General features: G+C 47.3%; 1 protein-coding gene across 3 annotated transcripts in view; it reads right to left on the minus strand.

Moving 5' to 3' along the window:
- The window catches only part of ehmt1a (euchromatic histone-lysine N-methyltransferase 1a), a 30596-nt gene that overhangs the window by 3489 nt on the left and 13051 nt on the right, over positions 1 to 14056 (minus strand). For 2 of the 3 annotated variants that reach the window (XM_076078119.1, XM_076078120.1), the window contains exons 9-21: positions 13908 to 13991; positions 13741 to 13829; positions 13525 to 13631; positions 12647 to 12769; positions 10213 to 10314; positions 10025 to 10129; positions 6723 to 6877; positions 5846 to 6013; positions 2815 to 2959; positions 1979 to 2056; positions 1092 to 1207; positions 259 to 345; positions 73 to 151 (exon numbers count right to left, since the gene is read on the minus strand). In XM_076078119.1, coding sequence (XP_075934234.1) covers positions 73 to 151; positions 259 to 345; positions 1092 to 1207; positions 1979 to 2056; positions 2815 to 2959; positions 5846 to 6013; positions 6723 to 6877; positions 10025 to 10129; positions 10213 to 10314; positions 12647 to 12769; positions 13525 to 13631; positions 13741 to 13829; positions 13908 to 13991 — 1438 coding nt within the window. Of the gene's footprint in view, positions 1 to 7; positions 152 to 258; positions 346 to 1091; positions 1208 to 1978; positions 2057 to 2814; positions 2960 to 5845; positions 6014 to 6722; positions 6878 to 10024; positions 10130 to 10212; positions 10315 to 12646; positions 12770 to 13524; positions 13632 to 13740; positions 13830 to 13907; positions 13992 to 14056 lie in introns of all 3 variants that reach the window. The other variant, XM_076078121.1, reaches the window with a different exon arrangement.

Below are 14056 nucleotides of genomic sequence, written 5' to 3' on the forward strand. Positions count from 1 at the left end.
CTCTCACCTCAGAACCAACATGCACCTTCACCGAGCACACCTTTCTGAATGGATGTAAACCAATAGAAACACCTTGTTGTCGAGGGTGAAGAGGAAAGAGTCGTTCTCCCTTTTATCGGCCTCTGCATCCGTGATGATCTCCCCGACATACCTGTGGAAGCATGAGAGGGAAAGGAGCTCAGAGTGCAGCTTCTCTTCAATACTTCATGCTGTAAAACACTGAATTCAGTCGTTTCTCTTGAGACGGTCTCTCCTTACTCGCAGATGAATGTTCCCTGAGGGATATCCTGCATGGCCCTCACTCCCCAGCCCATCTTCTGAGTCCTGAAGAGCTGCAGCCGCGCTCTGAAGCAAACAACAAGGAGATTATCTCTGCAGCAGCAGCACATTAAGACAAAAAATGACATTAATTTGATTCAAGAAAACAGTTTCAAGAGAGAAAACCTCCTTAGAGAGCCTGTTCTCTACTGGGAGAGGACATTGAGTCCTGTTTCCTCTGGCCTGGGTTAAAGGCCTGCCAGCCATGTCTCAGTATGCACACTGTGACCACTGGGTTCTCCTGAGCCCACGGTGTGTGTTACTGTGTGACGGGATGGGTGTCGTCAGGATTCTATCCATACTACTACTACTGCTCCTCGTATCGATGGTCTTTATCAATATCTTTATCGTTTCTTTTTCATGAGTAAATGAATGTTTTTTAATATATTATTTCCACCATAGAACTGAGAGCAGCCTGTTCAGATGCAGTGTGTTTATGATGCTGGACCAGGCGTAGTCCAGATGTTGTCCGTGTTAGGAGCTCTGAGAGTTCCTGTCGTTCATTCTCAGCTAAAGGAAAATAGGAGAATGTTGAAATCATTTTCCATGACTGAAAGGAAACCCTGCTGACTTCCAATGCAGCCACATTGGAGCTATATGTGCTGATTGAAGTCGGTGCTCGTTCACACTGTGCACTGCTGCTGTTTCATATGAAACCTTCCCCCAGGAAACCAGAAGGCTTTTAAACAGGAAGGAGAGGTGGGAAATAAACAGCCACAGTGAGCTGTGGATGAAGAGCTGCAGAAGAAATGTCTGAGAGCGGAATAGGTCACCTCAGTCCGTTCTGGACCACTCGGTTCCTGCAGGTCCTCCAACAGGAGCAGGCGTGGTTACACTCAAACAGCACTGGGGGCTCCCTCTGACAGAAGTCCAGAGGTAGTCGACCCTCCTACACACACACACACACACACACACACACACACCAAGAAACACGTTACAAACACTCATCTACACTTGAGACCATTTATCTGTGCTTTCACAAAACCAGATGTTTGATTTTGTATTCACAGCTGGAAACATATTTTGGAAAAAAAGTGGAATTACTGCCAAATGTTTTCAACTCATGAGAATTTCACATGAATGTCCAACAGTATAACATTTTATACTATTAGACATTCATGTGAAATTCTCATAATTTGCATTTCAATTCTTGAGTTATGGACAAAAAGCTGTTTGTGGTCACAGTGACCCTGACCTTTGAGCACCAGAATCTAACCAGCTCATCCTTGAGTCCAACTGGACATGTGTGGCTAATCTGAGATCTCACGTTCACGAAAAATGTGTATGTATGGAGGACCGGACGGACAGACGGGAACATAACGGCCTCCAGCCTCCAGCCTGGCTGTCTCCGGCGTGGAGGCGTAAACCTGGAGCCTCACAAACCGTCAGCACTGTTTTAATATCCTCAACTAGCTCTAATAAAATGTGTTCAACTAATGAAAACCTTATTTCCATGTGGAATAACTGTAGTATGTTATTAAAGAGTAAACACTCATGTGACTAAGTGGAAGTGACAGTAAAAAAATAAATACATACGATAGTGAAACACTGAATAAGTTATTTTATTATTGTTAAAAGCAATAGACATTGAAATAACCCCACAGAATCATAGCTGAGTCTGTGTGTGTGTGTGTGTGTGTGTGTGTGCGCGTGTACTTACACCGTCATACCAGCATCTCAGGCTGAGCTGACCACACATGCAGGTACCGGATGAGCAGTCGTCTGTACAGCTGCAGTGCTGAGTGACACAGTGAGAGCTGATGTAAGTCAAGTGTGATGAGTTCCTGCGTGTAGACCTGCTGAGCCTGACGTGAATGTCTCACGGTGACGTGAAGCTTGCAGCAACGAAGAGACCAAAACCAACTACGTCTTAGGCTGCAAGGACACTTGTCTTTTCAATGCGGGACATCGGAACTCAGCGTTGTGTCACCTGATACTTCTACGTGCCCCGTCTGATCAGACAGTGACTGGATATATTTCGGGGTTCTTAACACCTTTCATTTCCTATGAATTCTTCACAATGAAAGTCATTCTTTTAGCTGCTTCCTCGCTGCAGCATTAGTACGTTTGATGAACGGTCTGGACTGTGGCCCGTGCTGTGCACGCTTCACTGAGATGAGAACGTACTGTGAGCCAGGTCTGACCGGTTGGATCTGATCTGGGAACCAGCAGACTTGACAGTTCATGCGTCCTGTTATGATCGGATGACTAAAGTGTCATTGAAAAGACGAGTGTAACCGCGGCCTCATCTTTCAACACTCTCACCCTGCGTGTAGCACGCCCACACATCGCTTCCTACTGAAGACATTCATCTTTAGAAACTAATGCTAAATATGAACTTTCATTAGTTCAGTAGCTTCCTAAAACAGCTGGTGACTGTAGTTTCCATCATGCGTTACTCAGACAGGAGGACAGACTGTAGAGACACTCACTGCTGGTTTAGGATCGACTTCTTCTTCAAACACACAGATCTTTGCTGTCTTGAGAGCATCTCACCTGTAGATGCGTGATGTCCCGGTCCATGTTCAGCGGGGAGGTGACACAGCTGTCAGGAATGTATTTAAAGTTTTCAGGGCTCGGCTCGCTGTCAACACCGTTAACACAGGTAATAGGAACGGCCTCGTACCCCCGAGAGATGTCCCTAAGAGAAGAGAAGGAACACTCGTCTTCAAAATCACATTCAAATATGCACGGAAACAGAAATGCATATAGATCTGTATCAAGGACACATGTTACATTAACTACAACTTAAAGCAGCGCTGATAATATCTGTATGTGAGCAACCAGTTGATGATGATGCAATGATGATGTATAACGTTAGTCTCTGCTTATTGTTTAGTCTCTGCTTATTGTTTAGTCTCCAGCTCACTCCACATCTCTCACACCAGCAACATGCTGCTGGTCCTCAGTCTGGAACATCTGCTACACATTCATGTTCCCAGAGGAGGACTTGTTTGAATCTAGCGCCATCATTGGATAAGTGAAGGTGAGCTGAACATAGAGGGGGACCATTGGAAACAGTACACCTGCTCTGAACCACATGCTAGCTTTGTCATCGTGAGCATGTGAGCATGTTAGCATTGAGCAGATATCTTTCTCAGGAGTTGGTGGAGACAAAACCAGAACCAGAAGGACGGTGAACGGTGGACACAATCATGAGCCAAATGAAAGCTGCTCCGTGTCTGCTGGATGTGAACACAGGCAATCTGTTGGATGGTGAGTTGGAGAAGGGTTGGAGATGTGTAGCGTTTCCATCTTTAGTCCTGACTTGTTCATCGCACAGCTTACACATCACGGTGTTCATGTCCTCTGGCTCTCCTTTTCTCTCAGACCAAAGAGTCACCAAACAGGCTCATTGACATTCTGTCTGCTAATGAGAGCGGACATCTTTACTGCTTGAATTAGGGCTACAAGGACTGTGCCCAATAGTTTGAAGCTTCATTCATAACATTGACATTCTAATTATTATAAGTAATAACGTACAGAAACATGCACACAATAATCTACTGGCCTTCCTCCGTCTCTCAAACACAAACACAGCAGCCGACGTGGCTCTGTGTCCTCGTCTCTGTGTCCTCGTCTCTGTCATTGTCTCAGTCCTCCAAAAGTCAAAATTCTTTGAAAAAATATGGATGTAATCATTTCCATAAACATGTTTTTATCCAACAAAATATTCTCCATATTTGAAATCTACGTTTTTGCTACAGTCAAAAAATGTATCAACGGCTGGTTACGCTTACATAACCACAATGACCTGATCAGACGTATGCTATGAAGTGGTGACATCCACACAAGCCCCGTTTAAAGAAGCTCTGTGTTCAGACAAAAACCCAAAGGAAGCGCCGTCAAAGCCAGCGGGACACCTTTCATGCAATAACCTGGCTCGTGATTCCCTAATGTCCCCAAAGAACTCCTCCCACTCTCTGGCAATCCCCGTCTGGAATACCTCTTTCATAATGCCACACTTTATAATAACACATTTCATAATAGGAACCTGAGACCAGCTTTCTGTCTTTAGCGTCATCATATTCCATTTCCTGTTTCTCTAGTGCAGTGGTTCCCAAAGTGGGGGTCGCGACCCCTAGGGGGGGCGCGGTGGTACTACAGGGGGGTCGCGGCTTCATCACCAACCCACACACACAGACGCACACATACACCGGTAAAACAATATAAAATAACCGACGTGACATGCACTGTGTTCCAACCACGCCACCAGAGCGGCTCATGTCACAGACCGACTGTGGCAAAACCAGCGAGAGCGAGAGCGAGCGCGCGCCCGAGCGAGAGAGCGCGAACGAGCGAGGGAGAGAGAGAGTGAGGGAGCGCGAACGAGAGAGAGACACACAGAGCGACACAGAGCGAGAAAGATACGGAGCGACAGAGAAAGATAAAGATAAGAGAAGGAAGTATGTACAAAGATGGACAGATTTGTGACTGGTCTAAAGCGCAAATCCGATGGAACTTCTGTTACAGCCGCAACAGGCGACGCGACCACCTCGACAACGCCTCAAACTAAGGTACCTCAGTACCACAGAGGAAGAGCAGTACATTGACATGACATCTGACTCAACAAGGAGACTACAGTTCACATCCAATTCACTGGCTGTGTTTTGGATTGGAGTGGAGAAAGACTACCCACTACTAGGCCAAAGAGCTATGGGCATACTGTTGCCTTTTGCCACATCCTATTTATGTGAAACAGGGTTTTCTGCAGTTGCTGCAATGAAGACCAAATACAGATCAAAGTTGAACATTGAGAATGAACTGAGAGTAGCTATCTCCAACCAGCAACCCCGCTTTGACAAAATCTGTAAAGCAAAGCAAGCCCACACCAGTCACTGATTGATATATATGAATAGGAATATACATAGGAATATGATCACAAAATAATATGGTCCATGTAGACCTGCACACCTTGTTCATAATTGTGTTATTTTATTGTTTGAGAAAACCTGCTGTTCAATGTGAGGAAATACAGTATATGTTGTTTGCACTTTGTTTGAAATTAAGTTAATTGTATTTACAAATTATTTTATATATTTTTTATTTTATATATATTTTATTATTGCTATTTTTTTTCCCAGTTAAACAAACTGAAGAATAAACTGTGAAGTGATATGTACTTATTTTAGAAAGAAATAAAAATATTTTATACAGTTCATGCATTATAATGCAATTCATTAAAAACCAAGAAAAATTTGGGGTCGGGTTGCGGGGGGGGGGGGGGGGGGGGGGGTCGTCCAATGTTCCTATATCATCAAAGGGGGTCTTTACAGAAAAAGTTTGGGAACCACTGCACTAGTGGGTTCTGAAAGTGTTTCATAAGCAAGACAGGAAGACATGTCTCAAGTCCCAGAGGAACACCCGAACAGAGATGAGAGCAAACAGCAGCAATAAGTACGACAAAGACTGTTTCATACCACACACACACACACACACACACACACACACACACACACACACACACACACACACACACACACACACACACACACACACACACACACACACACACACACACACACACCTGCTGAGCACTCTGTCTCCATGACTGTCCCTGCCTCTCCGGGCATCAGTCAGCTTCTTGTTGGTGTTCAGGGCCGTCCACACCTTGGAGCCGTAGACGCAGCAGTCCAGAGCACTCTCTCCCTCCTTGTTCTTCTGAGTGATGTCAGCTCCACGAGACAGTAACAACCTGCAGATGGACGAGTTAGAGGTCCGCTGACTCGGGTTACAGAAGGTTCTTGTGTAACTCAACAACAATACAACACAGTAGGAAAAACTCTATTCGTGAATCTTGATGGATCCACCAATACGGGGGCGTTGAAGCTCTACCAATACCACCAGTACTAGGCAATCGTACACAGTATGGCGGGACTAGGGGACACTTTTGGGAACTAAAGATAATGCCTTTATTGTGCATGTACACACAACGTCAACAGTCAGACGCCTGTGCATTCTGGGAGAAGTGTCGGCCCCTTTCATTGCGACGCCCGTCAGTAAATTGAGCCCGGTTCTGTCCGGTGTGCATCAGGGACGGGACGCCAGAAGAAAACAAACGTATGAATACCTGAACGTTTCATTTCAGATATCAAATGATATTTGGTTTACATGAGTATATCTGAAGTCAAGCATATTCCTACGCTTCAAAGCATTGCTGTTAAAATGAAGCTTTGAAGACTGTTCACACTCTTTGTTACATGTTTTCAGTTCTGCTGCTTCCATGCAATCATTAGCAGTGCAGGAGACAGCATATTCAACATGTGCACGTGACTGAATGTGATCATTCAAGTATTCTAAATGTCCTCGAGCCGCCCATGAATGCAGAGTATTTATCTCTAACACTAACCGATCTGGATTGGGTACAGGTCTGTAGGTCTGTGTAACCCAGATTCCACACTCACATCACACACTCCAGGTGGTTCTCTCTGGCAGCAACATGAAGCACGGAGTCACCGTGAACGTTGACAGCGTTGAGGTCACATCGGGCCTCCAGCAGAGCCAGGGCGATGTCATCACAGCCGGAGAGGGCCGCCCAGTGCAGGCAGACGTTCTCTTCCTGAGGAGGGAGCAGAGGAGAGGTGAGCACAGGGCTTTCTGCACCGCAGCCTCTCTGTTATGAGACGGATATGAGTCGGATCCACTAAACGCACACCTTCAAAGCTTCCAAAGTGATGGCGACAATCGGTGATATCCACCACCCTGGATATCAGTAGACTTTGCTTTGACTCAGCAGCTTCTCTAAACTCTGGTACCCTTTAACTTTAAAATATACCTCTTCAAGGTACGGGGGGAAAGTTTACATAATATTAATCCAGAAGATAGAAAGTGCGTGTTACTTACGATTATAATATATTATACTTAATCTCAATCGCAATATTGGTGTAAAACAGGTTTTCAATTCAAACGAAGAGGTCCAGTCATTAACTGGACCTCTGGATGTGTAAATGGCCTCCAATAGGCTGCCCTCCATCTATCAAATGAAACCAACAGTGTACATATCATGTCAATAAGTCCTGTGGGATACTTTAAACACACACATTCAACTAGTATGGCACTCTTAGAACAACTATCTTTACCGTGAAAGAAACCAGTTCTAGAACAACGAACGAGACAGAATCTTCTGAATAAATAAATAAATAGTGTCTTTTAGAAAAACTGCAAACAGGACACTGAGCAGCCCCTTTTCTTTCTCTTTATTTATGTTTTGAACTTGTTCTCTACTTCCTGTCCTAGAGAGAGAGATATGCATGTGACTGCCAAGCCAGTAGTTTGAATCTTGTCTTGAATGGAGAGAGTGGGTACGTCCCAAGTCTCTTATTGGTCATGTCCTCGCTCCTCCATTAAACATGAAGCTGTTCTGCGCCGCCATATTGACGGCCGTCCCAAAGCTCTTAATTCTGCTCTGAGGAGCCATGAGCGAGGAGCGAGGAGGGAGGAGGGATCTCTGAGGAGCCATGAGCGAGGAGGGATCTCTGAGGAGCCATGAGCGAGGAGCGAGGAGGGATCTCTGAGGAGCCATGAGCGAGGAGGGAGGAGGGATCTCTGAGGAGCCATGAGCAAGGAGAGAGGAGGGATCTCTGAGGAGCCATGAGCGAGGAGCGAGGAGGGATCTCTGAGGAGCCATGAGCGAGGAGGGAGGAGGGATCTCTGAGGAGCCATGAGCGAGGAGGGAGGAGGGATCTCTGAGGAGCCATGAGCGAGGAGGGATCTCTGAGGAGCCATGAGCGAGGAGGGAGGAGGGATCTCTGAGGAGCCATGAGCAAGGAGAGAGGAGGGATCTCTGAGGAGCCATGAGCGAGGAGCGAGGAGGGATCTCTGAGGAGCCATGAGCGAGGAGCGAGGAGGGATCTCTGAGGAGCCATGAGCGAGGAGGGAGGAGGGATCTCTGAGGAGCCATGAGCGAGGAGGGAGGAGGGATCTCTGAGGAGCCATGAGCAAGGAGAGAGGAGGGATCTCTGAGGAGCCATGAGCGAGGAGCGAGGAGGGATCTCTGAGGAGCCATGAGCGAGGAGGGAGGAGGGATCTCTGAGGAGCCATGAGCGAGGAGGGAGGAGGGATCTCTGAGGAGCCATGAGCGAGGAGGGATCTCTGAGGAGCCATGAGCGAGGAGGGAGGAGGGATCTCTGAGGAGCCATGAGCGAGGAGGGAGGAGGGATCTCTGAGGAGCCATGAGCGAGGAGCGAGGAGGGATCTCTGAGGAGCCATGAGCGAGGAGGGAGGAGGGATCTCTGAGGAGCCATGAGCAAGGAGAGAGGAGGGATCTCTGAGGAGCCATGAGCGAGGAGCGAGGAGGGATCTCTGAGGAGCCATGAGCGAGGAGGGAGGAGGGATCTCTGAGGAGCCATGAGCAAGGAGAGAGGAGGGATCTCTGAGGAGCCATGAGCGAGGAGCGAGGAGGGATCTCTGAGGAGCCATGAGCAAGGAGAGAGGAGGGATCTCTGAGGAGCCATGAGCGAGGAGCGAGGAGGGATCTCTGAGGAGCCATGAGCGAGGAGGGAGGAGGGATCTCTGAGGAGCCATGAGCAAGGAGAGAGGAGGGATCTCTGAGGAGCCATGAGCGAGGAGCGAGGAGGGATCTCTGAGGAGCCATGAGCAAGGAGAGAGGAGGGATCTCTGAGGAGCCATGAGCGAGGAGGGAGGAGGGATCTCTGAGGAGCCATGAGCAAGGAGAGAGGAGGGATCTCTGAGGAGCCATGAGCGAGGAGCGAGGAGGGATCTCTGAGGAGCCATGAGCGAGGAGGGAGGAGGGATCTCTGAGGAGCCATGAGCAAGGAGAGAGGAGGGATCTCTGAGGAGCCATGAGCGAGGAGCGAGGAGGGATCTCTGAGGAGCCATGAGCGAGGAGGGATCTCTGAGGAGCCATGAGCGAGGAGGGATCTCTGAGGAGCCATGAGCGAGGAGAGAGGAGGGATCTCTGAGGAGCCATGAGCGAGGAGCGAGGAGGGATCTCTGAGGAGCCATGAGCGAGGAGGGATCTCTGAGGAGCCATGAGCGAGGAGGGAGGAGGGATCTCTGAGGAGCCATGAGCGAGGAGGGAGGAGGGATCTCTGAGGAGCCATGAGCGAGGAGGGAGGAGGGATCTCTGAGGAGCCATGAGCGAGGAGGGAGGAGGGATCTCTGAGGAGCCATGAGCGAGGACGCATGAGATCAGACTTCCAGGACGTGTTTTAACGGTAAGTGGGAACCAGTGGGGCACAGTCATTACAGCACAGTGGACTGTGCTGTAATGCCAACCAGTCATGTTGCACTTTACATCCATTTGTTTTCATCACACGAGACATTTGTAAGGTCACGGTGACCTTTGACTACATTGGTAACTGGACTTGAATTGATTTATTTCTCTTGTGACCACTCGAAGCTCTTTAACAGCGTCATCATTCACCCATTCACACACATTCACACACTGATGGCAGGACTACCATACAAGGAGCCACCTGCCCATCAGGATCTAATCCAATCACTCACACTCACACCCCGATGCAGCCTTCAGGAGACATTTGGGGTCGAGTATGTTGCCCGAGGATGCTCCGACATGTGGACTGAAGGAGCCGCTCTACCTCTGAGCGACAGTGTGAAACGTTATGCATCCATGAGATCACACCGGTCAGAGAGTCGACCTCGATGGGCTGCAATGCTGTGTGCGTGTGTGTGCGTGTGTGTGTGGCACATGTGTCACAGTGCACAGCGTACGGTGGGCACTCACCTTGTCCCTGAGGTTCACGTCGGCCCCTCTGGCCAGCAGCAGGTGGACCAGCTCCTTGTGCTTGTACTCGATGGCCCAGGTGATGGGAGTCCATCCCCCGTCGTCCTGCACAGACGCAGGCTGTTAGTCCCGTGCACAGATGTACACCAACATATGAATATTAACGAGCTGTTGGTGTGTGACTCTACCTGACCGTTGACGTGTCTGGATGCTTTGGAGAGCAGATGATGAACAATATCACAATGTCCCAGTTTAGCAGCCAGATGCAGACAGGTGAACCCGATGATGTCCTGGGACCACAACATGAGTCACATTCAACCGGAGCCGTTTCACTTGTAGACGATTTAATCAATAATAATTAAATATCAAAGTATGTAACTTATCAATAACTCCATTATGAATCATAAACACATCAATTAGTACGAACAAGATGATGGTACTCAGCTTCTGCTATAAGACACCATCAGATCCAGTAACAGAGTTTAACATTAGATTAAACTCAGGACACCAGGCAAAACAATGTGATATTAATGAATTAAAGCTTAATCTCAGGGTTGCTACGGAGTTCTTCTCAAGGTGTGCAGCGACTTATTGTTTCATAATAATATGATCAAGTTCTTTATAGATGAATATTTATTTGACTAACTACACTAAACAGAAAATAAATGAATAAACGATAAAAAGTAGAAATGAATGAACTGAACAAAGAATATGACGAAGTGTACAATGAATAAGGATGAAGAGGATTACATGTGACCAGATTCACATCGTTAATTGATGTCTATCGATTACATTTGTTTGACGTTAATAAATATAAATATAAATATAAATATAAATAATACATTTGGTTGAAAAGATGTTGAGCAGCTGAGAGTTTGAGAAGCAGCTGGGAAGACTGACGATGCTTCCATGATGACTATCATAACTGAACCATAGACAATCTAATATCTACTGACTTCATGAATTAAAGTGTTAAGATGAAGTCTCAGACCAGAGTTGGTGATTGATGGAGTAGCTGAAAGCCAACAGATGGTTGTGATGAGTTCTTTCTGTTGTACAGTGATCAGCGAGGTCAGGTGAGTGGTGTCTGAATGGAGTCTGTGACTCTGAAGGACAGCATGTTAACTGTATATTTGTACTTCACAGTGTGCCACACAGCATAGTGCTGGAGGAGGGTCAGGTCCTCCATGTTTCCATCACTGCTGAAGGGAGCGGAGCTGATCGATACCGGGACGACTGCCGAGTCATTCGTCCCGGGAATAACAGACGTTAGGAGCGTTTGTTTAGTGGGAAAGTGGTCCAAGTCTTCTGAACCAGACAAACTGTCCTTAACTGCACATTCTTCAACCTGATGAATGTTTCATCATAAAGATGAATTGCGAGGTGTCGGGAGGCCTAGCAGACCCAGAACAACAAGAACCTCTAACAGCGTCGCTGTCACTGACGTGTTGCACTGTGACTGATCCCCTCTGGAAGAGAGACGAGAGCGCCACGTCAGCACAAAACATCTCTCTAAAGCAAAGTGGTCCACGACTGGGATGTGAGGCGGTGAAGAGGCGGTGACAGTCTCAGTAGAGTATTACAGCCGGCAGGAGGTGAGGACTGTTTAGACCCTGAGCTGTAGACAAATGTACCAACACAGAGAATTACATCTAACAAGCATCTCAGCAAGCTGACACACCATGTAGAGGATGTGGTTAACACACCTGCTGAGCCAGCAGCTTCTTCCTCCAGGGAGGGGTCGTCTTTGTTTCAAAGGTCCCTTTAACATTTAGCAAAATGAACCGAAGACGCTTGTACAGACCAGTCTAAACGTGTGTGTGGGACCAGACTGAGCTGCACTGGTTCCTGTGGACACACTGCTTAACTGGTTAGATTTCTGTTTCTCTCCCATATTATGTCACCAGACTGTTACTCTAACCATCAGTGGAGAGAACCAGGCAGCATGGCGACATACAAAGAAGAGTGTGATGTGCATTAAAGTACAATACATTTCAAAGAAACACTTTTGTTTCTATTCAATTAGCATATCGTTCTCTCTGCACACTATGAGATACATCTGTACGGACCTGATGCTGTTGTGAACCCGCGGTAAAGACCGTTTCCTCAGCCGTCCATCATGCCCCACAGGAAACACATGTTGGGATATCTCTGAGGATCACATGTCCACTTCTCCACTACAACCTGCCTCCAAAGCCGTGCTGCACAAAGCTACTTCCAAACAACTCCAACAGCTCTGGACAGTCACTGAACAGAATCGGGAGAACAACCTACAAGCCCCAGTCAACAGCCTCATTAACTCACAGACGCCTTCTTCTCCAGGAGCCCAGAGTCTCACCAGCGGAGGAACATCTGAGAACCACACATCCAAGAGATGTTGATTTGTCTTCATCTATGGTCCTGAACGACATACAAGCTTTGCATTTTAATGTTTTTTCAATGTTTGCTTAGCTTGATGGTATCATTTCTTTCTTCCATGATGATGTAAACTGGTTCTGGTTCTTTTAGAATGTGCTGCTACCTCAGCCATCAACAGGAGCAATGTGTTCTCAGGAGGTAAAAACAACACGATTGGTGTCGAGTAGTGCAGAAGGGTGATGGAGTGAGACTGCACCGACCCACCTTGTGGCCGACGGCTGCTCCGGCTCTCAGCAGGTACTTCACTGTGTCCAGGTGGCTGTTTTCACAGGCCGCCATCAGCGGGGTCCTCTGCTGCTCATCAAACATGTCCAGGTTGGCTCCAGCCTACAGTACGAGTGCACACACACACACACACACACACACACACACACACACACACACACACACACACACACACACACACACACACACACACACACACACACACACACACACACACACACACACACACACACACACACACACACACACACACACACACACACACACAATAAAGACACGGACCAGCAGGGTTTCTGGGCTCCACAGCTATCACGGTGCCCGCTGCACTTGAACACGTGGGATCTATTCTGCTGACTCCACACTAAAGCAGAGAATGGTGCCAGTTCAGTTCAGTTCAACGTCTCGTACGTTAGTGGAATCTCACGGTCTGATTTGAAAACTTATTTTGCTTTCATGATGTGGGGTCAGATCAGTCTGCATATCAATGAATGTACAGATTCACAGATTCACAGATGTATTCTGATGCTCACAACAGTTGTTTTAAATAAATAGAAATGAATGTGTTTTAAAGGATTTTAACATAATGTGGATGTTGTTACATTTATATGCAAAGTGCTGAACCTGCATTTACAAACTGCTCTTCATGTGTGAACTTCACTGCAGTTGTGGGACTCGCCGGCATTGCTCCATTTACAAATAGCCGTCATACTAAGGTAGAGAACGGGTGGAAGTCAAGAGGAGGAAACATCTGGATGTTAATGCTACCTTCAAAAATAACGTAAAGGAGTCACAAACACACAGGTGATGAAGACATGCAGGCCCTGAGGTGCAGCCTGTAGTGACGTGGGTCTCCTCACCTGGACCAGCATGTGGCAGATCTCCTGGTGGCCCTCAGCAGCTGCTGCATGAAGAGGGGTGCCTTTGTTTGGGCCCTCCATCAGAAAGTTGGGGTCCTTCCCGTCAACTTCAATGTACAACGTTTGGTCCATTAGTGTGATAACAAAGATGCTCAAACATATAGATTGAGTGACTGTAAGCGGAGCTGCTTTGTGTCCAGTAGCACATGGAGTTACCCAGGAGATGAAGGACCTTCTGGAGCTCTCCTTCTTTAGCAGAGATGTACAGCTGTCGGGGGGGGTACTTCACCTTCTTTGGTTTCAGGCTACAAAGGATAAAGAGATGCAAACTGTGGTTCCACGCTGTACCTTTAGAACACTGAATGTTCCACGGTGAACCTTACTTGTCATCATCCAGCGCCATCAGGATGCTCTCTAGTGACTCTTTAGGCTGTCGGTCCGCAACACACACAGCCTCGCTGTTTACACTGCAGAGAGAATGACAGCTGGGATCATCCTTTCAATAGCTGTGATGATGATGATGATAATAATA

Source organism: Anarhichas minor, unplaced genomic scaffold, assembly GCF_050575085.1.
Source record: "Anarhichas minor isolate MPS153535 unplaced genomic scaffold, ASM5057508v1 ptg000063l, whole genome shotgun sequence".
Lineage (NCBI taxonomy): Eukaryota > Metazoa > Chordata > Actinopteri > Perciformes > Anarhichadidae > Anarhichas > Anarhichas minor.